Consider the following 24,171-nt stretch of genomic DNA (forward strand, 5'->3'; position numbering starts at 1 on the left):
CTTCACATTCCTTTATCCATCCCTCTTCCTGTATCCTCTCAGCCAGCAGGCAGATGTCTACCGGTCTGTGAGCCCCTGAGGAACAATGGTTATTTTTCATTGTCTCTTTTCCCCAAGGCACAGCAGACTGAGCAGCACCCTATCAGTGCTCATTCCAAGCTGCTGAGAAAATGAAGATTTAAAGCCTTTCATGGAGTTAGCAGTGAAAAAAGAAAAAAACAAATTAAAACATTTTATTTCCTTTCCTCGATAAATTAATTCAAAGGTATACTGACAATATGGCCACTTACTGATCCCTCAGTTCTCACATATTCATCTTCCTTCCATAGGTAACTCATTTAAAACCTAGAGTGTTTCAGGTACCAGGAAAACAAGAATAAGCCATTTAAGAGCTGTAAATAACTCTTGATTTTCTCATATAATATGTAGTGAGGGGGCAGTATCTTGTGATGTACATTATACTGTTATTAACTTCTCTAGAACTCTCTATTATGTTCACCTCCTGAGCTTTTAAATATGTGGTCAGCAGATTTTGCCCAATCCAGATTTATTTGTCTGCCATGAAAAGCCACCTATTGCTGAGCCTCTAGGAACTTCTTCAAAGTGGACACCTAGAAGTGTTGTTTCACCTAGTCATGCACATGACAAATGTTTCTTGGGCAATAAAAATAGATGCCAAGCACTTTGCCAGCTGCTGGCAACACAACAGTGAGTAGGACGGACAAAGTCCCTGCCGTGGTAAAGATTAGGATCTAGCAAAGGTGACTGCAAATAAATAAGAGAAATATACAGATGTCCAAAGTGATATGGAGGAGGCAGACAGGGTCACTGCGCAACTCTGGAGCTGACTGCCGGACAGTGCAGCTAGACCACAGTGGCTGTATGGAAAACGGGCTCTTGGTGACCACCACTGCTACAGAAGAAGCCCCTTAATAAACATCAAATGAATGGCTAATGTAGCTGGTATCCTCATTCTCAGGAGGTGAAACCAACCACTGTAGCACATATTCAGGAATCTTCCAGTATCTCCCTTTCAACAGATCACTTTCCTGGCATCTCTTTGCTAGTCTCAGAAACGGCAATTAGTTCCTCTAACTGTCCATCGAATCCTGGCCCTTTCTCTCTCATCCTGAGGTTTAGTTCCAGATGACCCTGTTCCATTCTACCATCTTCAATCTTTTGCTTTCAAAGTGAGCCTTTATTCATTTTCAAATAAGTGGTTTCCCTTCATTTAAGCATATATATTTTTTAAAACCTTATTCTGTTTTATCCCTCTTTGACTTGCCTACTGTTGCCATTAAACTTCCAGAGAGAGTCAATCAAAAGAAAAAGACAAGACAGAAAGAAAAGAGTGCATCATTTACTGTCTTATGGGAATAGTGCTGCCCAACCAAATTAAAGGACATACTCTGTAACCTTTTCATAAAGCCCCAGGCCAGAGAACATACACACATGCACACATACACACAATCTAGGGCCATTAAGGTGGCCTCTCTGAGTAACAGAGGAAGGAGCAAGTAAGTTTATCTGATTTAGCTGTGGGACTAGGAAGCTTGCCCCACTAGACACATAATCAGGTGCCATGGGCTGGAACAAAGGCAGAGCAGGGGACGATGCTAAGACAGATTCTGTCCCTCAACAGCTCTGAGGCCAATGTTTTGGTCTTTGAAGCCAAGGGATATTATTACAAAATTGGCATATTTTAAGCTGTTCTCAATAAAATATCAAGTTTATGCCATCAATATTCATTTCAAATGCCCATTAGCTATGAAAGAATAGCAATTAGCTAAATAACATGTATTATTAATATCAATACCAGTAAGAACAGACCTTTATGGAGCAGTACAATAAGGACTTTTACACATTATTCTACTGAATCCCCACAATAAGCCTCTCGGGAGTTGTCATCATTCCCATTTTATAGATGATGAAACTAAAGTTCGAATGAGCTGTATCACATGCCTGCCAGGTGGCTAAGTACCAGCAATGCTACAGAAAAAATAGAGATTACCATCTATCATGAAGTGTATGTGTCCACATGCAATACACATGCACACACATACCAAAATACATTCAAAGACACATCATAAACATCCTCTTTTAAAACATCAGGGAAATATTTTTCTTCATCATAAACAGCTGGAGGAAAAAATTATAAAACAATAAATAATCCTGTTTCCTGGTAATCACAAACACTAGAGGCAATTAAGCAAGTTCCCAAATGTTTTCTGAAACAAGTCAGACACACCATCCCCCAATGGCTTATATACCTGGCTTTTCAAAGGCCCAACGAAGCCTAGATTTTCTGCCATCCGCTGAGCTTGGCTGTCCTTTATTCCTTCAAAAATGTCAATTTGCTCCTAGTAAAAATAAATCAAATAAACAAAATTCAGACAGTCAACTGAGAAGATTTACAACCTCAAAAGAAAATGCTTAGTATTTATTTGCAAATCAGTAATTAAAGTGTGGCACCTATCCAGAGATCTCTGAGCAGGGCTACCGCAGATGCCTGTAGGGTATGTTTTAATTAGCAGACCATCTATAAAACAGCCCTTCCAAAAACTATATAATTCTTCATGGTGGCATGCTGACAAGAAAATCTGATGCCAGTTTTCACTTTTAATTACTATACAGATGGCATTGATGAATATTTAGTCAGTTAATTTTTATGACATCTTTTGGAAGGTTTCCAAAGTAAGGTTTTCCTGCCTACTAGTAGTTAAGTTTAAAGCCTGTCATAGATAGGTTAAATATTACCTTATGATTTAAACACTCTATTGATGATAATTATTACTATTACCTTAGCTCTACAAAATGATATTGTCTCAAAGACACCGAGCACTGTCATTATACATTATTTCATGCATTCTCTTAACAAATGGAATGGCCTGCTTTAAATAATGTGAACTTTGAAAACAGCTAGGTGTTGTTGGTAAGTCTGCATATAAAGTCTCAATTCTGTTTCCAAGGTAATTACCTTATTATATAATATTAGTGAAAATATTTTAAAACCAATCACTGCAGTATGAGTACAGCAGGTCTTCAAATAACGTTACTTCATTCAAGGTCGTTTTGTTATAAGGTTGAGAAAAAAAAAAAAAAATCAATTCCCAGCCAAGGCCACTGTCTCTGTGTAGTCTACATATTCCCCTCTTGTCTGAGTAGGTTTTCTCTGGGTCCCCCGGTTTTCTCCCACATCCCAAATCTGTACATGTTAGGTCAACTGGCATGTATACACAGTCCCAGTCTGAGTGGGTGTGGTGTGTGAGTGTGCTCTGCAATGGGATGGTGTCCCATTCAGGGTGGGTTCTTACCTTGCACCCTGTGTTCCAGCCATCAGAGACCCTAAGCTGGAAAAACTGGATAAATAATTATCTTACTTGTTTTTATGAAATCTTTCGGAAACGTATATATAGCTCCTATTTATTTTAATGTGTAACGTTAGAAGTGTGCTGGTCTTTATTTAGGAGTTGAGTGATGTTTTGTCAGCAGAAATATGCTATAGGAACTTAACTCTGGTTTATATCAATTAGCCTATGTATGGTAACATTGGTTTCCTTATACATCGTTTCCATTCAAGTCGCAGTTTCCAAGAACCTGTTGAGGATGCTAAGTGGGTGTTTATTGTACATTATTTAGACAAAGAGATTTAAGAAATAAAATCTCCCCTTCTCAAAGGGAAACAAAAAAATCATTTTCTAAAGGAAATAATGAATGTTTCTGGTGGAAAATTTTAATGTAATTTTGACCCCAAGAACTCAGATTAAAAACTTCAATTTTAGTTCTGAAAACTTATGTTTTTCTCCTCATAGCTGACGTAGGTTAAGAAGCGCTTTATACACATCACCTCATTTAATCCTTATAATCCCACAGGGTAGAAATCACCCCATGTTCATTTTACTGATTTAAAAATGAGGTTTGGAGACTTTGAGAAACTTGTGCTCTGATTAAATTTGACCTCAGATCTCTGACTTGAAACTAATCTTAATATCAATAAATGAGTCAAGATTTCAAGGATTGAAACAAACTGATAGAATCTGGACTTCATAAAGATTCTAGTTTACATCAAGAGTACTGAGAGAACTCAAGACAGTTTCTAGTTCACATCTGCTAAAAGAGAATTCATTCATCTCCTAGGAGAGAATTTCCAGATCATATATAATATTAAATGAAAGAGAGTTAACCATAAGAAATGAAAATAAAGCAGTCCTCTCCCATTGGTTAATTCTTGAGGAAGATTGGATGGAAAGGAATCAGGGAGGAAGAAAAGGTAGGAAGAAGTAAAGAAGGAATGGTGGGAAAAGCAAAGATAAAAAGTCTTTGAACACTGAATACCTTGATTCCACCCAACTTTCAACTGGATACCCAGAAAGAAAAAGGGCTCAACATCTTCTTACCTTAAATTGTAGAGACAGATTTACTGCTCCTGGCCTTAGACTCCCCATTAAATATTTAACAGCTTCTACAATAACAATCAATTACTAGCAAGTAGCCTGGAATTTAAACATACCTTAAAAATGAGCTCTGGGTTTGAAGCAGCCACCTCTTCAATGTCGACACCCCCCTGGGGGCTGCCCACCAGCACGGGGCCATTGCAGGACCGGTCCATCAGAATTGCCAGGTAGGTTTCTCTGGAAATATCCAAGGCTTCAGCAACCATCACCTACCACATTAGTGGGAAAGTCAAATTAATTCAGCATTAAGCTGATTTCTACTTGGAAATCTATACAAACTTGCTACACGAATCAAACGGCTTCATTTTCAGGCTCTTACAGCCCAGGGAGTGAGTTTGCAGAGCTTTGAGAGTTCTGCTCTCATGGTGCACACAATGCCCATTTTCACCTCCTTAATTTTGATCCCATTAACTTGTTCGAGTGACAGGTATTTCGTTTGCCTCAAGGAACCTTCCCACTTTAATCTTCTTTTTTGTCCCTCCTCAAGAAACTGTGTCACTTAAGAAATACCCTAGAGAAGTGGCTGTTATTTTAATTTGAGATATTAACAGTACACATATATATTACTACACTGACTTTTCTCAGATTTCACTGGTGGAAAACCAAGCATGATTGCCACAGACGGATTCTTTTACAGTATGTCTGATGCTTCATATGTTTGTATATTTCTGTCTCTTCGATCACTATATTTTATTTCATTTTATACTTCCTTTTAATTTATAAAAAGAATATTTGCTTGTTCAAAAATAATGCAAACGATACCAAAAATATATAAATGAGAAAGTGAAAGCAGCTTCCTGCTGCACAGCTCTACCTCAAACAAACCCTCGGGCCCCAGGAGTCAGGGCAGATATGAGCCTACCAGGAACCTCTGTGATAACTAGAAAAAGGCACCCCTTCCTCTGGGAATATGTGGTCATTTGCCAGGGCCATGACTAGACAAGGGACAAGTGGGATGGAAGAATGTCATTCAATTCCACAAGTGAGTGGGGACTCACTGCCTCAGCCAGGTGTCCTTTTGCTCTGTAGGACTTGAATTGCATGTAACAGCCCCACCAGGAAAAACCACTGCTGACGTTCTAGTCCTTTTCTATGTATCTGCAAGCATTGCAGTAATGGAATAATCCTACATTATACACAACAGGATGCCTTTCTTTCTTTTAATCTCTTTTTTTTTTTTTTTTAAAAAAGACAGAGTCTCACTCTGTCACCGAGGCTGTAGTGCAGTGGCACGATCTCAGCCCCCTACAAACTCTGCCTCCCTGCAACCTCTGCCTCCCATGTTCAAGCAATTCTCATGCTTCAGCCTCCCGAGTAGCTGGGCTTACAGGTGCCTGCCACCATGCTTGGCTAACTTTTGTATTTTTAGTAGAGATGGGGATTCACCATGTTGGCCAGGCTGGTCTTGAACTGCTGACTTCAAGTATCTACCTGCCTCAGCCTCCCAAACTGCTGGGATTACAGACGTAAGCCACCACGCCTGGCCTCTTTTTTAAAATCTTAATACTACAACTTAAATATCTTTCTAAGGTCTTCTCTCTTCATTGTGATTACATGGTATTTATATGACAATATTTATTTAACCATGTTCCTGCATTTATTTATTTATTTATTTATTTATTTATTTATTTATTTATTCATTCATTCATTCATTCATTTTGAGATGGTCTTGCTGTGTTGCTCTCAGGCTGGAGTGCAATGGCACAGTCGTGGCTCACTACAGCCTTGACCTCCCAGGTTCAAACGAATCTCCTGAGTAGCTGAAACTACAGGCACGTGCCTCCATAGCCACTTAATTTTTGCTTTATTTTTTGTAGAGATGGGGTCTTGCTATGTTGCCCAGGCTGATCTCAAACTCCTGGACTCAAGCAATACACTCGCCTAAGATTCCCAAAGTGTTGGGATTACAGGCATGAGTCATGGTGCCTGGCCTGCTGACAGACATTTACATGAACTTCAATTTTCCTAAAATGCTACTTTAGTGAGTATTTTTGTACATATATCTTTGTTCATTTCTTTTAGTATCCCTGTAGATAAGTATCCTAAAAGTGAAATGTCTAGGTTTTAAACTGTGAATATTTAAAATGTTGATAAGTACTGCCAAAGTGCTTGAGAGAGGTTGTTCCAACTTACATACCTAACAAGAACAGTGAAAGATATCTTGGATGTTTAAAGAATATAAAAACAATCCCATAAATAATCAGTAATAGATGTGAAAACAATGAAAGCACTAACATTGCTTTTCTTTTTTTTTTTTTTTTTTTTTTTTTTTTGTTGAGACAGAGTCTCGCTCTGTCACCTAGGCTGGAGTGCAGTGGCGCGATCTCGGCTCACTGCAAGCTCTGCCTCCTGGGTTTATGCCATTCTCCTGCCTCAGCCTCCCAAGCAGCTGGGACTACAGGCGCCCACCACCACACCCGGCTAATTTTTTTGTATTTTTTAGTGGAGACGGGGTTTCACCATGTTAGCCAGGATGGTCTCGATCTCCTGACCTCGTGATCCGCCTGCCTCGGCCTCCCAAAGTGCTGGGATTACAGGCATGAGCCACCGCGCCTGGCCTAATTTTTTGTATTTTTAGTAGAGACGGGGTTTCACCGTGGTCTCAATCTCCTGACCTCGTGATTCGCCCACCTCGGCCTCCAAAGTGTTCGGATTACAAGTGTGAGCCAACGCACCCGGCCACATTGCTTTTCTTACAAGTAGTTTAGTGATGGGTTCCACAAAAAAAAGTTACAGATTAAGTAGCATTAGATTTTAACTACTCAGATACCACAAAAACACTTAAGTTTTAGGTCACATGAAATGGGATAAATATATAATGATCTAAAAAGCTATAATGGATGGAATGAATACAGAACTCCTCTTTTTCAAACTTTTGTTGAATTTACCATTAGTTAAAAATAAAATCTATAGGTCTTCATATTGATTTATCAGAAATGGAAGTTCATAAGTATATAAAAACTATTTCTCAGCACATGGTGTTAGAATTAGCACAGAAACATTCTGATTTCAAGTTGGTTGTTCTCACCAACAATGAAGGTCAAACCGTCAGTCAGTGCTTAATTCTCTCAGTCTTCAGGTTGCTTGAAACCGTCAATTCTTTCAGAATTTCTGATTGAGGGGTGGGACAATATTTGAAGCAAAAATACTTAGCCCTATTCTTTCCTTATAAAATACAGTAACAACTTGTTGTTTATAGAAATAACATAAAGTCTGCCTTTCTAAGCATCAACATTAATACAAACATTTTAAGAAATTAAGATAATCATTTCTTCTAAAACTTTCTCTAGAAGAGAAAGCTGTTTTAAGAAATTTGATTGGCACAGAATACAAAATGAGGAGTGTGTTTGGTATATGCTTTCAGGTCTACTGGCATAATGCTGTTCATTTTCTAATGCAGAGTTAGTTTGGAGAATAATACTTAATGACTTTCAGTAGTTATTCTTAGAGGCAACACAAAATTATAACTTTTTAGGATAAGTGTCATTCAAGAGTCCTATTCTTAAGCTTCAAAAATGTTGACAGACGTGCTCTGTATTCCACCAAATTTCTATTTGTGAAGCCCAGATGCTGTCTGAAACAGCTCTTGCTTCATAGGAATAATGTATGACTCTTTAAGAAAATGTCACCAGGAAAATGATAATTATCAAGAGATAATTCAAGAAATTTTATACAACAAAGGCCAGTTTGTTGACATCGTCATGCCTTCCAAATGATCGAGGATGACAGAGTATTTTAGGAAGTGTTACAGATAAATCTAAATGGAATCCACAAACACTCATCCCTGAGCAACTCCATTAGAAACATTTCAAAAGAGCTTCACCTGTGAGTTACACAAAGAATATGTTGACACATCGTCTTTGTGGAGTCCACCAGTATAGAAAGCTTTTTAACTTTCTTTGACCTATCTACCACTGAATCTGTTTTCTTAAAAATATCATGCTACTGGAATTGTGGTCAGGAGATGAGTGCTACCGTACAAACTATTTGTAACACACCCGTGAACAGAGAAGATTAAAAGTACATTCTCGAATTTTAAATTGATTACAGAGCAGTAACCACTATTGGTACTGAATCCTGGACCGCATGATGAGTAGCACTGTCTCACAGGCCCTACTACTAGCTCCAGGAATACATAACACATTGGCACAGACTTAGAAAGCAAATATCTGATGTGTATAAATGTGTGTATGTGTTTAAATAGCTTCTGAAATAAATTTAGAATCAAAAGGTTCTATAATCTGGGGACTTCTACTTTTGAGAAGATGGAGTAGACATATTTTTCCCTATTCTTCCCGCTAAGTACAAATAAAAACCTTGGACATATATATACATAAGACTTAAGGTGACTCTGAAAGTTATAGAGAAGAAGAGAGACTAGCTAGGGAGCTTGAGGTCCAAGGAAGTGCATGGTAGTGAGTCTCCTGTGTTTTCTTTGGCCTCATAAATCTCAGGCAGGGTGTTGGGTGCTAGAGAAGCCAGCAACCCAAAAACATTAACACGCACAGACAAAGAAATCTCTAGGCTCACATGGTTTCACTAGGGAACTTCACCAACCATTTAAAAAGAAATCAACACCAATTAACAATGAGCATGTTGGACACCGAAATTAAGAATCCAATGCCACTTGTAATTGCTTTAAAAGAGAATAATGTATGTGTAAGTCTGACAAAACATATACCAAACGTATATGCTGAAAACAATACAATGCTGATGAAATAAATCAAAGGAGACCTAAAAAAAGGAGAGACATATCATATTCATGGGTTGCAAGGCTTAACATAACAAAAAACCAATTCCCTCCAAATTCATATACAGGTTTAATAAGATTCCTATCAAAATCTCAGCAAGATTTTTTCGTAAAGATAAAATTGTTCTAGATTGTACATAAAAAGGCATAGGAACTAGAACAGGTAAAACTGTTTTGGAAAAGAAGAATAAAGTGACAAGAGTTATTCTACTCAATTTCAGAATTTATATAAATACAGTAATTAAGACTCTGTGGTATTGGTGGAGGGACAGCCACAAAGATCAATGGAACAAAACAGAGAACCCCAAAACAGACCCAAAGAAAGATGCCCAGCTGAATTCTGACAAAGATGTAAAAGCAATTCAATGGAGAAAAGATAAGCCTTTCCAAAAAATGGTGCAGGAGTAATTGAACATCATAGCCCTTTTGCCCCTTAAAAAATAACCTTGACATAAGTCTCACAACTTATTCAAAAGTTAACTCAAAATGGATCACAAACCTAAATATAAAACATAAAACTATAAAACATCTAGAAAAAATATGAGAAAATTTTTATTATGTAGGGCAACGTAAAGAGGACTTAGACCTGATACTAAAAAGGTATAATCCATAAAGGAAATATTGACATATTGGACTTTGTCAAAATTAAACACTTTTGCCCTGCAAATGACCCTATTGAAAAAATGAATATATATGTCATATAGTGTAACAGATAATACTTACAAAGCACATATCCAACAGTGGACTAGTACCTAAAATAACTCAAAACTCAATAGTAAAAACATAATCTAATTAGAAAATGGCCAAAAGAAATTTGCTTTGTCTCTTCATGCTGCTGTTACAAAATACCTCAGATCTGGTCATTTATAAAGGACAAAAATATATTGTTTCACAGTTCTGGAGGTTGGGAAGTCCAAGATCAGTGCACTGCCATTTAGTGATACGGCCTTTCTTGCTTCATCCTCACGTGGCAGAAAGTGGAGATGCAAAACAGGTCTAAGCTAGTTCCCTTCAGCCCTTTTATAAAGCACTACCAGGGATGTCCAATATTTTGGCTTCCCTGGGCCACACTGGAATAAGAAGGATTGTCTTGGGCCGCACATAAAATACACTAACACTAAAAATAGCTGCGCTAAGAAACTAAAATTGCAAAAAAAATCTCATAATGTTTAGAAAGGTTACAAATTTGTCTTGGGCCACTTTCAAAGCCATCCTGGGATGCCTGTGGCCTGTGGGCCGTGGGTTAGACAAGCCCGCACTAATCCATTCATGAGGGCAGAGCCTTCATGACTAATCACTTCCCAAAAGGCTCTGCCTCTTAATGCAAACCACAATGGGGATTAAATTTCAACATGCATTTTGGAGGGAGCATTCAGACCATAGCATCCATGAACAGACAATTCACCAACCACAATCTACAGATGGCAAATAAGCACATGAAAAGATGTTCAACACCTTTAGCCATTAGGGAAATGCAAATTAAAATCACAATGAAATATCACTACACACCCATAAGAATGGCTAAAATAATACCACCACCACCAAATGCGGGCTGGAATGTGGAGAACCCTGACCACTTACACACTGCTGATGGCAATGTAAAATGGAACAGCCATGCTGGAAAACATTCATCAGTTTCTTAAAAAAACTAATTATACAACTTCCACATAACCCAACAATTATCCCCCAAAATGAAGATTTATATTTATACCAAAAACCTGTTCATGAATGTCTAGAGTGGCTTTATTTGTAATAGCCAAAAACGAACCAACCCAGATGTCTTTCAACAGATGATGGTTAAACAAACTGTGGTAGGTACATCCATATCGTAGATTGCTACACAGCAAGAAAAAGGACTGTAACGGGATAATTACACATTGTATGCCTATATCAAAACATCTCATGTACCTTATAAATATATACACCTACTATGTACCCACAAAAATTAACAAAAGAAAACGGAACTAAATACTGATAAATACAACAACTTAAGAGTTTTCCACAAAACTCTCCCTGAAAAGTAAAAACAGGATGTTACCACTGCAGTGTCCTGCAGCAGGGTGCACTGGTAGAGACCACTGATCTGTGACACTATGTCAACAGAGCAGACAGCTGCCACCCCAAAATGCGGGACCCTAATTCGCTGTTAGGACAGGATCTTCTAACCATGGATGCTTTTCAGGGCTGACACATGTGATCTGTGTAGTTGTAAAGGGATTTACAGCTATAGCTGTCTCGAAATTTTAACACGGGTCCCTGCCTTTTTATTTTGCACTGGATTCTGCAACCCAGGTAGCTAGTTCTAGTGTCTGGATACACAAAAGGGATGGTGAAAGGTAGACTGGCAGGAGGGAGAGTTAGGTTCTGGTCTCAGCTCTACCACTCACAATTTCATGACTGAGGCAGGCCACTTTCCTCTGGGCTTTATTTTCTATGTGTGGATGAGGGGTGTGTGTCCACATGCTATACATACTTGGGTACTTCAGCTGACCTTCCTAATGCAATATACCCCCAGCAATAAAAATGGCTCAAAATTATAGTCATCCTAAAATAAGGAATGGGGCATTTAGAAAAACAACCACAATAGGTAATTCTGACAGACACGCCTGGGGTTGAGGGCCACTGTGTGGGAGCAGCGAATGTCCCTCACTGAATATAAGGCTGTCACAGCAAGCGCTTCTCAACTAAATAGAATGCATCTGTGTTCTCAGAGGGAAAGCCATTGCTCGGTCACTCACCCTCACCCACTTTTTGCTAAATGTTAATGATAATAAATAATATTACTATCATAGAGCCCTTTTCATTTCTCCTCCAAGACATACTACTTACTAAACAGATTAGATGAGCTTTAAAAAATAAAATGGCACACTGCCAAAGAGCAGTACTTCATTAGATTCTGTCAAAAACTGAAGGATGGTTTTCTTTTCTATTTTTTAACACATATATAAAAAATGACCCAAAGTATCCATATTACCTTGTTAACTTTCACACCTTCTTTTGGAGTTTGTTTTGTCGCTAGATTGTACCCAATCATCTGTTTAGCCAGCTGTCCCACAACATTAGGGCTAAGAGAAAGAGAAAACAAGCAGAAAATGAATGTTTGTTGAAAATCATTTAAATCAGAGTCCTTACACAGAGCCTCATGTCTACACTGCAAAGGGTTCACCTTCACCCTCACAAAATCCATGAGTCTTTCTGCTTATGTGCTGCGTGTTTAGCACTGTACTAGAGGCTCACTGAGAGCAAAATAAAAGTGAGTTCATGAATGAATAAATGAAACAAAAGATGCTTTGTGACCTCTTCACCCAAAAAAGTTACAGTCATAGTAAAGAGAGAATGCTGAAATGCACACCAGATTCAGATAAGGGTTGACTGAAGATCCGACAGTGGAAAACTGGGGAGATATTGAACAATGAGAGGGAAAGGAAGAGGGTAAAGATCAAAGTAAATAGTAAAAAGGTGTGTGACAGGAATAGGGAGGAGAGGAAAGTGTTCAGTGCTAGGAGATGCAGGAGATGAAGTTGAAAAGACGGGCTCAAATAAAGGAAGGCTTGGACTATCAGAGGGGAGGTACCCCAGATGCCACTGGTAATGGGGAGTCCCTGCAGGTTCTTGAATAGAGGAGTGACATTATGGAAGTAGCATTTCAGTTGGAAGTGGTATCATTTCCAACATTTATGATGAATCATTGATTGTTTAGGACAGAAGGACTGTCAAGTTTTCACCAATTAGTAAGAAAAATCATTTTGTGGGGGCAGAACGAAAACTAGGGCACTGCCAGAGCCCTCTACCTATGATTTCAGTTTCTTCTAGTTGCTTTGGCCCGCTCCTACCCCACCACAACCACCCTCAGTGTGCCTTTCAATCTTGAGCAAGATCTTCCATAACTGCTTGGCCAAAAGACAAGGAATAACAACCTCCAGACTTACTCTTTTGTTAAATGAACACCTCCTTTCAAACCACTATTGAAGACACCTTTTCCTCTTCCTCCAGCTAAGATCTGGGCTTTTAAAACAATTTCTTTTGCATCTGAAAAAGAAAAATCCAGAGTTGGTAGCTGATTTTAAATTCTTTTTTTGTTTTTTAAGCAATAAGGAAAGCAATAATGGCACATAACTTCCAAGTAACTGCTAAAAGCTCTCTCAAACTAACTTTGAAAATAAATGCAATGAAGAACTTCAAAAAAACATCTATGTGCCTAAATACAAAGCTTGTTTACTGAGGATATTCAAATGCTTCCTACCAGTTTAATCATCTAATACTTGACCTTCCCAAGGGAAAGCAAGAAATGTGTTCCCTTGCTCTTTTGAGTGTGTCAGAAGAAGCTAAATAAATCCTGGAAGGAGGTATTAATTTTACTGTGTAATGGCACTCCCATGTGGCAGAGGCACCAGTTGGCCAGTAAGAGGACCTAACCATCAGAGATGTCAAAGGGAAGACTGGATTATGTGGGGGAAGGTATAAAGACAAGACACAAAGGTCATAGTTAATAACTGCATTATTGGAAACCAACAGTTTTCTGAGCAGTTGTTCTATATATTGATAGGGTTGGGAAAGGGAGGAGGAAATGGATTAAAACTAAAAGCAAGCAATATTTTAAAATTATTGGCAAGGTAACAAAATATCCTGGGGGAAAGTGGTTGTGGAATCTTTGTTTCTCATCACACTCCACGAATGAAAGAACTCTCTAATCTTGACTTTTTAGACGAGAGTTATTAACACAAATATCTTCCCTTGCAGGGAAGTTGGGTGCATGAAGTAGCCCAGTGACAAATGGGGCCTTTAGCAAACAGGGTAGCTCCCCTCCCCAACCACCAAAACAAAACAAAACAAAACAAAAACAAAAACAAAAACAAAAAACTGCCTCCAAATCAAATATGTTTAATAAACCAAACAGCACACAACTGCAGACCACAGCTGACATCCTCTGTTTGTGAGTCATCTTTATTTAAAATCACAGAACCCAACTGATCCCCTATAAGGCCATGAGAGTATTCTGGTTCAGTATACCAGATTTAGAATCTGCAAACCCAGGTTTCAATCTGGCCTTCATCCCTCACCCAGCTGTGTGACATTAGGCAAGTTACTTAATGTCTCTGAAACTCGGTTTATTCAACTGTGAAATGATGACTAGGGTTGTTTTAAAAATTAAATGGACACACATGAATGCTTTATCCCAGAGCCTGAAAACTTGTGATTAATTAAAAACTATTGCCTCGACCAGTTAGTTCATTTATTACCTTTGTATATTGTAAAGAATGAAAGGAATCATTACAGAGATGGCTAAACCAAAAAACTAACAAGCGCTCCATTAAGTTTGGTTATTTCAGCTATTACTGTCACTGTCATCATCATTGTTACCCACAGGCAAGCAGGTAAAGGTTCAAACGGAAAGAGCCGTGGAAGGTTTTATCATCAAGGCAATGGGGAGCTACAGAAGTATTTTACAGAAGGCATTCAGCCAGCCGATGTCACACCATTGAGGCTCCTTCACTGTCTTCATTCGTTAGTCTTCTTGTCTCCTATATTTGCTTACACTCAGAAAGCTGAAGCCCACCTTCTTCTCAGAAGCAAACACAGTTTTTTCTTAGAAGGCTGTCCTGTGTACCCTCTGGCAATAATTTCTGCCCTGGATACGAACCATCACAACATTGGTCAAGCCCTGTCTTATAATAAACTGGTTTCCATCAAGCTGAGTAGAAGACAAATTAATTGTCAGAAACTCACAAGGAAAGCAACCAAGTAAAATGAATACATTGCATATTTAGCTTACTGCAAGAACAGTAGTAAGAGCAAGGATACTGGAGTTAAACAGACCTGGTTAAAATCTCCAACTCCACCTATCACTTTCTTTGTAGAGTAGAAACAACTGAGATTCAGAAAGGTAAAAGTAGCATGCCCTTCTGTAAAGCAGTCATATTAAAGAAGTCTACAGTGTAAGAATGATGTGAAGAATAAATGAAATGTAGTAAAGTGCCTGGCACATTTTTTTAAAGTCAAAATATGATAGCTATCAACATTATAATAATTTTCATCAATTAAGAAAAAATGGCACACAGGAAGACATTTCCTATTTTTCTTTGGAAGACATCAAGTGGAAAAAATACTTTTTGCTGTCTACTCAAATTTTTAATTGTGATCACTTCAAATTCTTTAAATAACTGGCATTCCATTGCCATTATCATTTTTCATACCCTTGTCATCCTGAAGAGATGCTTTCCTCTCTGAGCTTTCCAGCAGCAAAAGTTGAAAGCCAGAGAGAATACCTAATTGGGCATTGTTAATTGGCACTACATAGGCTTGATTAGATCAGCTTTAGTCACTAACCATGAAGACACAGAAAGAGTTGTATCTTCAATGAAGTGTTGTCAATTAAACGTGTTGCTATTTGACCTCCAGTCAAAAGTATTCCATGCAAAACAGTTGGTAGAACAAGCAACCAGTTCAGAGACTCTGAAACCATAGATCAGGACAAATAGAAAAAGACAACAACCTACGCACATCTGCAACATACACCCCAGGCCAAAAATGAATTCACTAAAATCATCTCTTCTGATTACATCTCAAGTGCTAAATCAATATAGTAAGTCAGCAAGTCAGCAGCCCAAAGTAAAGCAAGTTTTTCTCATCTTGAGAAAAACTCTCATGAAGTAATTTAATTGAAGGCTTATTTACTCAAGGTGCTGAAAATTAAGATGACAAATCCCACTCAACAGTAACTCATCTCTTCATTCAGTATTGACCAAATTGATTCACATGTACTAAATGTCACTGTTTGTATTTATTTAAAGATCTGATCTCTCCCAAAACTCAAATTTCTGTTTTTATTTAACATTGCCTCTTGCCCGAATCCTGAACAGTATTAGAAAAGAAAAAAAAATCCCATATATGAAATGCAATTTTTGTCTGAATAAGATGACTTAACCATCCTTTAGAAAAACAAGCTAAAAGGACAGAGGAAAAAAATTAACTCTAATAGGTGTTGGGGTTTTATTTTTATTTTTTGTTTTAGACAGAGTCTCACTTTGTCACCCAGGCTGGAGTGCAGTGGTGTGATCTTGGCTCACTGCAACCTCTGCCTCCCGGGTTCAAGCGGTTCTCCTGCCTCAGCCTTCCGAGTAGCTGGGCTTACAGGCACATGCCACCATGCCCAGCTAATTTTTTGTATTTTTAGCAGAGATGAGGTTTCCCATGTTGCTCCGGCTGGTCTCAAACTCCTGAGCTCAGGCAATCTGCCCACCTCAGCCTCCCAAAGTGCTAGGATTACAGGCATAAAATAGCTTTTATATAGAAGTAGACAACAAGCTAGACATTGATAATTATATTACTGGACTCTGAGGTGGTATAACTTGGGTTTGGATAACTCCAAAGTCTTTGCTCTTAATTGCTATTTTTATACGCAGTAGCCTAAGTATGCAACGTCTTCACTAAATTTTGTTCCTTTCTTAGTGAGTTTCTGAAAATAACCAGCACTCATGGCTAGGTTTTCACTCAGTTTAATGGGAACCAGTTTATTAGAATTTACATATATTTTAGTAGAAAACACTGTAAGACATATCTGACAAACTTATAAATATGTAAGACTCTCAAACACAGTATCACTTAAGAGAACAATATTTAGAGCGATTTAAAAAGTCTAAGCAAAACCTCACTCTGTGGTCTTTTTTTACTCTATTAGCTGAATTATAACAATGCTTTTACAAATGTTTTCTTTTCATTCTTTACCACCAGTGTTATTCTAATTATAATACAGTTTTATACCAATTTTTATAGATCCCCAATAGTCACATGCTAGATAATAAACATTCTTGGAAGCAGTAGGTCTAAAGGGAAAAAAATCAATTCATTAAGAAAAGCATAATCTAAACAGAATACACATTTTTAATTAAGCAAGCTTTGTAAAATACAGTTCACTTAATTTTCTTAGAGATGGCTTTCTGAAAACATATTTACACAAAGTAATGCTCACAAGACATATTTCAGAGCCATAATAGGAATCATAGTAAATGTCTGAAATGTTAATCAAATATATTGACAAAAGTAAGTTATTTTCAACTATTTTTTAAAAACAGTTCAGTGATGAGTCAACTATTTGTGTTACTGAGCTGGTTTTTATTCAGCATTGCTCTTTTCTAAAATATAATACTTCCCTAAATGCTAAATGTATCACTGATACTGCAATGAGATGACTACTACAATGATCATCTATTTGGAGTCAATAATATTGGACTTGCTGAAACTGATTTCTGTGGTTCACTGACTGGAGCAAAATTGGAATATCCAGTTCTCAGCACAATTGCATCGTATAATATGTAGCATGGCAATCACCTTTCATGAGAGTTCATAGAATTCCTAATTGAGAAAGTTAAATTGTATTTCAGAATTTCAGATTTACCTATTACCAGAAGGCAAGAAGAAGGGAAAGTGGAAGGCAAGAGAAGAGTCAAAAGATATTGTGTAAAGATGAACTTTAATAAAGAATATACAATTATACAGAGATAAGTTAGAGGCCTTGGTGCCAATTTCTCAAAGGAAATGAGCTCACTTCTATGTTTGCGTTACGACTTCAGAACCCAAACATAAAAATAGACAGTTACCAATCTTCAATCATTACTATGATATCACCTATAGAATGACACATATTTCCTCAACTTGTAACTGGGTCAATGGGAATAAGATGATACTGTAATAATTCTCCATATGTCAAAAGGCATCTTTGAGACTGAAATAATTATTTCAGCTTTCAACATGTCTGACATGGACTTTTCAAATTTGGGACAGAGAATTTCAAACATACAGCACATTAGAATAAACCATTTCACCATTGGTCACATCATTTGACTGAATGAGACTGGAGATACATGGCTCTCCAGTAGACTGCTGCCCATCAGAGATTTGAACCGTATATGTCTAAAACAGCCACTTTCAAGTATAAGTACAAGACAGAAATAGAACCATCTCCAGGACAAGGATTTTATGATACAAATAGGAAGTTATCCAGGGAGATATTATTTCAAATCAAGAAATTCTTAACTGATAAGGCTTTCATGTAAGTTTTAAATCTAAAATTTCCTTTTGAATATGATTCCATATTATGAAAAAAATCCTTTCTTTGGATACTGTGGGGGCATGATAATGCCATTTTGAAGAGTTTGATTATTTAAAAATGATAATATCTTAACACAAAATGTATTTATGCTTTCAATGGAATAATTTTAATTTTAGTCCTTATAAAAATTCCTAAATTAAAGTTTATTAAATCAGTTTTTTCATATTTGCCATATTCTTAAAAATATTGTATATTTATTACTATATTATGGGCCACATTAAAATCTGTAATATAAATTAGGCTACTCCTCTGATCTTGTCACTAATCTTACTTATTGCTTTCATAATCGTTAATACACATTTTGTTGGTGATAAAATTTTTAAAGGTAAATAAAAATTATCTCTAGAAAAACCCAATTCAGTTGTAACATCTTACTATTCTCAGTAAAAGATACAATCTTGCTCTTTTCATGTAGTTTAATACTAGTCAGCCAATCTTACATTGTGTCAATTATATTAAAAGACATATTTCTACACAAAAGCCTTAGGACAGAACTCCCTAACACTGATGGCAAAAAAAAAAAAAAATGCTCATGTGACCTCATTCAACACCTGTAACTAATTAAAGAATTTCTAACATTGTAAGAATGAAACCACAGGACATTAAACAAATCTTTTGCAAATGAAGCCACTTGAAGAAATGACAGTTTTTCAGAAAAATACAAGTTTCTTCAAAAGAACAAACTTCCAGAAGAAATATCTACTGATTAATTACAGGACAAAGCAATCCTATTATGATATACATTGACAGTAAAAATACCTGTGTAACACTTGTAATTTCAAGAGGTGCTGGAAACAGTCATGGAAGATGAAGCATTTATGAAAGCCAAAAGTATTTCTACTGTATTATGTGTATGTATTTAAAGGAAGTTAAGGAAAACTAGCTATAAAAAAATCATGTTTCCCCCTGATTTTCAAACCAAAGATGTGAGTCAGCCAGGGTTCAATTAAGGAGGCAGAACTACTATGACTTATAGACAAGGGATTTATTATAGGAATCGAAGCTTGCACACTTACAAGAGGAGCTGAGAAAAGGCAGGTCTAAAAGTGAGGTTGGAGGGTCCTAGGAGTCCCCAGCCAGCCAAGCAGAGGAATCAGCACCTCCAGATGGAGAAGTGGATGGCAAAGGAGGAGCTGGGGAAAAGGACTTGGGACTTGCTGCCAAGTGCTACAGTTTGGATGCTTGTCCCCACAAAATCTCTCGTTGAAATCTGACCTCCAGTGTTGGAGGACAGGCCTAATGGGAGGTGCTTGGGTCACGGGAGACGATCCCTTATGAATAGATTACCCGGAACTTAAAATAAAAGAAAATTAAATTTAAAAATAAATAAATAAATGAATTACCCATCCTCAGGTACTCTTTTACAGCAACACTAAATAGACTAAGACACCAAGCATCTCATGATGGGCCTCGGTCCATATCGCTCAGCAGGATCAGCACTTGGGACAAACAGCTGGACACAATGCAGAGAAGAGCAAGAAAAGGCTGGAGCCTCTTGCTAACATCTCCACATCTGTCTGTCACTACCTAATCACAATGAACTGCAGGGAGTAATCACAAATTCTGTGCAAACTCCTCTCTTAGTCAACTCGAACCCAAAACTATACAGGGAAGGGGATTCTGGGAAACATAGTTCCAGCTAAACAAGGTGACACAGTACAAGTCATCACACCTGATAGCTATAACATCCGACAGCAGAGCCCACAAGTGTTGCGGGTTGAAAATGAACAGCTCTGAAACGTTTCTGAGTTGCTTGAGAATCCACCTCTCCTTTAGTTGCATATTATTGAAGGCTACTTGACATTAAGGGGATTCTCTTGTCGACCATAACCAGTGATGAGGAAGGGAAGAACAAAAGGTGGCAAAAGCCAGAACAGCTCTTGGTGTGCACACACTCATATCCTGCTGGTGGAACATAAACTCATGAAGGTTTCATTTTCAGAGCCAATTGGAATGACCATGAAATTTAAAATGTATGCAATATATACACTGTCTGGCTGCACCTATATTTAAAGACGTTCGTTTCACTTTTACAGCAATATTACTAATTTCAGAGATCATCCACCTTCTTGAATAGAAATCTTGTATTTTCCTTATTTTCTGTTATTTAAATCTGTTCCTCTCTCAGATCCTCCTCCATTGGTGATAGGCGCCCTCATAGGCAATCACAACTGCTGTCCAGAATCTTTGCCCTGCTGTCTGTTCACTGCCATCATTCACTGCCTATGGTCTCTGGACCATACTCCTGCCAGTTTTCTCCAGGTATTCCTGTCCACAACTGAGGAAAATCCTTCACCTTCACACAAGTAAGTCCTTTCACAGAGGATACTAAAGCTGTGTGGCTGAGCCCGTAGCAACAGTTTTTTCCTTTACAGCATGGACTATATGAACTCCCTCCAGGGAAGACTGGCTCAATCAGGCACCACTTCACACTAAACCTGAGACCTCTGTGCCTGCAAATCACCAAGCCCTGCTGCCCAGTCATCTTCTTCTCATTCAGACACATCATCCGTCAGGAACCCTTCACCTCTCCAACCTGTTCTGCTCTTTAGAGGAACTCATTCTCCAGACAGCCAATGCAGACTGAAATAAAACTCCCTCTCATAGACTCCTGAGCCCAGTACAAATCAAGGATTCAGGCTGGGCAACTTATTTCATACAGCTGAAAAATGCACAACAGTTAAAAAGTACCTGGAATCTTTGAAGGCAATTAGGAGGGCCATCTGCTTAGGGCTCACAAAAAATCCTTTGCTAGCACAATCCTACTTCCATGAAAATTGACAAGAGAACTAAAGATTTTCATTGCAATGTAGTTATAATAGTGAAAAAACTAGAAATAATCCAAATGTCCACCAACATTTGGACACTATTGGGAAAATAAATTTTATGTATCCAAATAATGAAACAATAAAACACCATATGTACAGTCATTAACAATAATTAAGTATACTTTTTAAAATTATACTTTAGGTTCTGGGATACATATGCAGAACCTGCTGGTTTGTTACATAGGTATACATGAGCAATGGTGGTTTGCTGCACCCATCAACCAGTCATCCACCTTAGATATTTCTCCTAATTTTCTGTTATTTCTGTTATTTAAATCCGTTCCCCTCTCAGACCCTCCCCTACCCCCAACCCACCGACAGGCCCCAGTGTGTGATGTTCCCCTCCCTGTGTCCACGTGTTCTCATTGCTCAACTCCCACTTATGAGTGAGTACATGCACTGTGTGGTTTACTGTTCTTGTGTTACTTTGCTGAGAATGATTGTTTCCAGCTTCATCCATGTCCCTGAAAAGGACATGAACTCATCCTTTTTATGGCTGCATAGTATTCCATAATTTATATGTGCCACATTTTCTTTATTCAGTCTATCACTGATGGGCATTTGGGTTGGTTCCAAGTCTTTGCTATTGTGAACAGTGCCGAAATAAACATACGTGTGCATGTGTCTATATAGTAGAATGATTTATAATCCTTTGGGTATACGCCCAGTAATGGGATTGCTTGGTCAAATGGCAATTTCTAGTTCTAGATCCTTGAGGAATTGCCACACTCTCTTCTACAATGGTTGAACTAATTTACACTCCCATCAACAGTGTAAAAGTGTTCCTATTTCTCCACATCCTCTCCAGCATCTATTATTTCCTGACTTTTTAATGGTTGCCATTCTAACTGGCATGAGATGATATCTCATTGTGGTTTTGATTTGCATTTCTCTAAAGACCAGTGATAATAAGCTTTTTTTCATGTTTGTTGGCCATATAAACATCTTCTTTTGAGAAGTGTTTGTTCATATCCTTCACCCACTTTTTGATGGGTTTGTTTTCTTCATTCTTGTAAATTTGTTTAAGTTCCTTGCAGATTCTGGATATTAGCCCTTTGTCAGATGGATAGACTGCAAAAAATTTTCTCCCACTCTGTAGGTTGCCTGTTCACTCGGATGGTAGTTTCTTTTGCTGTACAGAAGCTCTTTAGTTTAATTAGAGCCCATTTTTCAATTTTGGCTTTTGTTGCTATTGCTTTGGCGTTTTAGTCATGAAGTCTCTGCCCATGCCTATGTCCTGAATGGTATTGCCTAGGCTTTCTTGTAGGGTTTTGATCGTTTTAGGTCTTATGTTTAAGTCTTTACTCCATCTTGAGTTAATTTTTGTGTAAGGTGTAAGGAAGGGGTCCAGTTTCAGTTTTCTGCATATGGCTAACCAGTTTTCCCAACACCCTTCAGGAACAGGGAATTCTTTCCCCATTGTTTGTATTTGTCAGGTTTGTCAAAAATCAGATGGTTGTAGATGTGTGGTGTTATTTCGGAGGCCTCTGTTGGTCTCTATCTCTGTTTTAGTACCAGTACCATGCTGTTTTGGTTCCTGTAGCCTTGTAGTGCAGTTTGAAGTCAGGCAGAGAGATGCCTTCAGCTTTGTTCTTTTTGCTTAGGATTATCTTTGTTTTAGGGGCCCTTTCTTGGTTCCATATGAAAGTTAAAGTAGTTTTTACTAATTCTCTGAAGAAAGTCAATGGTAGCTTCATGGGGATAGCATTCAATCTATAAATTACTTTGGGCAGTATGGCCATTTTCACAATATTGATTCTTCCTATCCATGAGCATGGAATGTTTTTCCATTTGTTTGTATCCTCTCTTATTTCCTTGAGCAGTGGTTTGTAGTCCTCCTTGAAGAGGTCCTTCACAAACCTTGTAGTTGTATATCTAGGTATTTTATTCCCTTTGTAGCAATTGTGAATGGGAGTTCACTCATGATTTGGCTCTTTGTTTGTCTATTAATGGTGTATAGGAATGCTTGTGATTTTTGCACATTGACTTTGTATCCTGAGACTTCGCTGAAGTTCCTTATCAGCTTAAGGGAATTTTGGGCAGAGACGATGGTGTTTTCTAAATATACAATCATGTCATCTGCAAACAGAGACAATCTGACTTCCTCTCTTCCTATTTGAATACCTTTTATTTCCTTCTCTTGCCTGATTGTCCTGGCCACATCTTCTAACTATGTTGAATAGGAGTGGTGAGAGAGGGCATCCTTGTCTTGTGCCAATTTTCAAAGGAAATGCTTCCTGCTTTTGCCCATTCAATATGATATTGCCTGTGGGTTTTTCATGAACAGATCTTATTATTTTGAGATATGTTCCATCAATACCTAGTTTATTGAGAGTTTTTAGCACGAAGCAGTGTTGATTTTTATCAAAGGCCTTTTCTGCATCTATTGAGATAATCATGTGGTTTTTGTCTTTGGTTCTGTTTATGTGATGGATTATGTTAATTGATTTGTGTATGCTGAACCAGATTGGCATCCCAGGGATGAAGCCTACTTCATCGTGGTGGATAAGCTTTTTGTTGTGCTGCTGAATTCGGTTTGCCAGTATTTTATTGAGGATTTTAGCATCGATGTTCATCAGGGATGTTGGCCTGAAGTTTTCTTTTTTTGTTGTGTCTCTGCCAGGTTTTGGTACCAGGATGATGCTGGCGTCATAAAATGAGTTAGGGACGAGTCCCTCCTTTTCTATTGTTTGGAATAGTTTCAGAAGGAATGGTGCCAGCTCCTCTTTGTACCTCTGGCAGAAGTCAGCTGTGAATCCATCTTGTCCTAGGCTTTTTTTGGTTGGTAGGCTATTAATTACTGCCTCAATTTCAGAACTTGTTATTGGTATATTCAGGGATTCAAGTTCTTCCTGGTTTAGTCATGGGAAGGTGTATGTGTCCAGGAATTCATCCATTTCTTCCAGACTTTCTAGTTTATTTGCATAGAGGTGTTTATAGTATTCTCTGACTTTAGTTTGTATTTCTGTGGGATCAGTGGTGATATCCCCTTTATCATTTTTTATTGTGTCTATTTGATTCTTCTCTCTT

General features: G+C 37.9%; 1 protein-coding gene across 1 annotated transcript in view; it reads right to left on the minus strand.

Moving 5' to 3' along the window:
* Positions 1-24,171, minus strand: part of SUCLG2 (succinate-CoA ligase GDP-forming subunit beta) — a 292,253-nt gene that overhangs the window by 143,887 nt on the left and 124,195 nt on the right. The window contains exons 3-6 of the mRNA XM_019024673.4: positions 13,134-13,233; positions 12,179-12,269; positions 4,511-4,663; positions 2,271-2,360 (exon numbers count right to left, since the gene is read on the minus strand). Of these exons, the coding sequence (XP_018880218.4) occupies positions 2,271-2,360; positions 4,511-4,663; positions 12,179-12,269; positions 13,134-13,233 (434 nt within the window). The remainder of the gene's footprint in view (positions 1-2,270; positions 2,361-4,510; positions 4,664-12,178; positions 12,270-13,133; positions 13,234-24,171) is intronic.

Source organism: Gorilla gorilla, chromosome 2 (assembly GCF_029281585.2).
Source record: "Gorilla gorilla gorilla isolate KB3781 chromosome 2, NHGRI_mGorGor1-v2.1_pri, whole genome shotgun sequence".
Classification (NCBI taxonomy): Eukaryota; Metazoa; Chordata; class Mammalia; order Primates; family Hominidae; genus Gorilla; species Gorilla gorilla.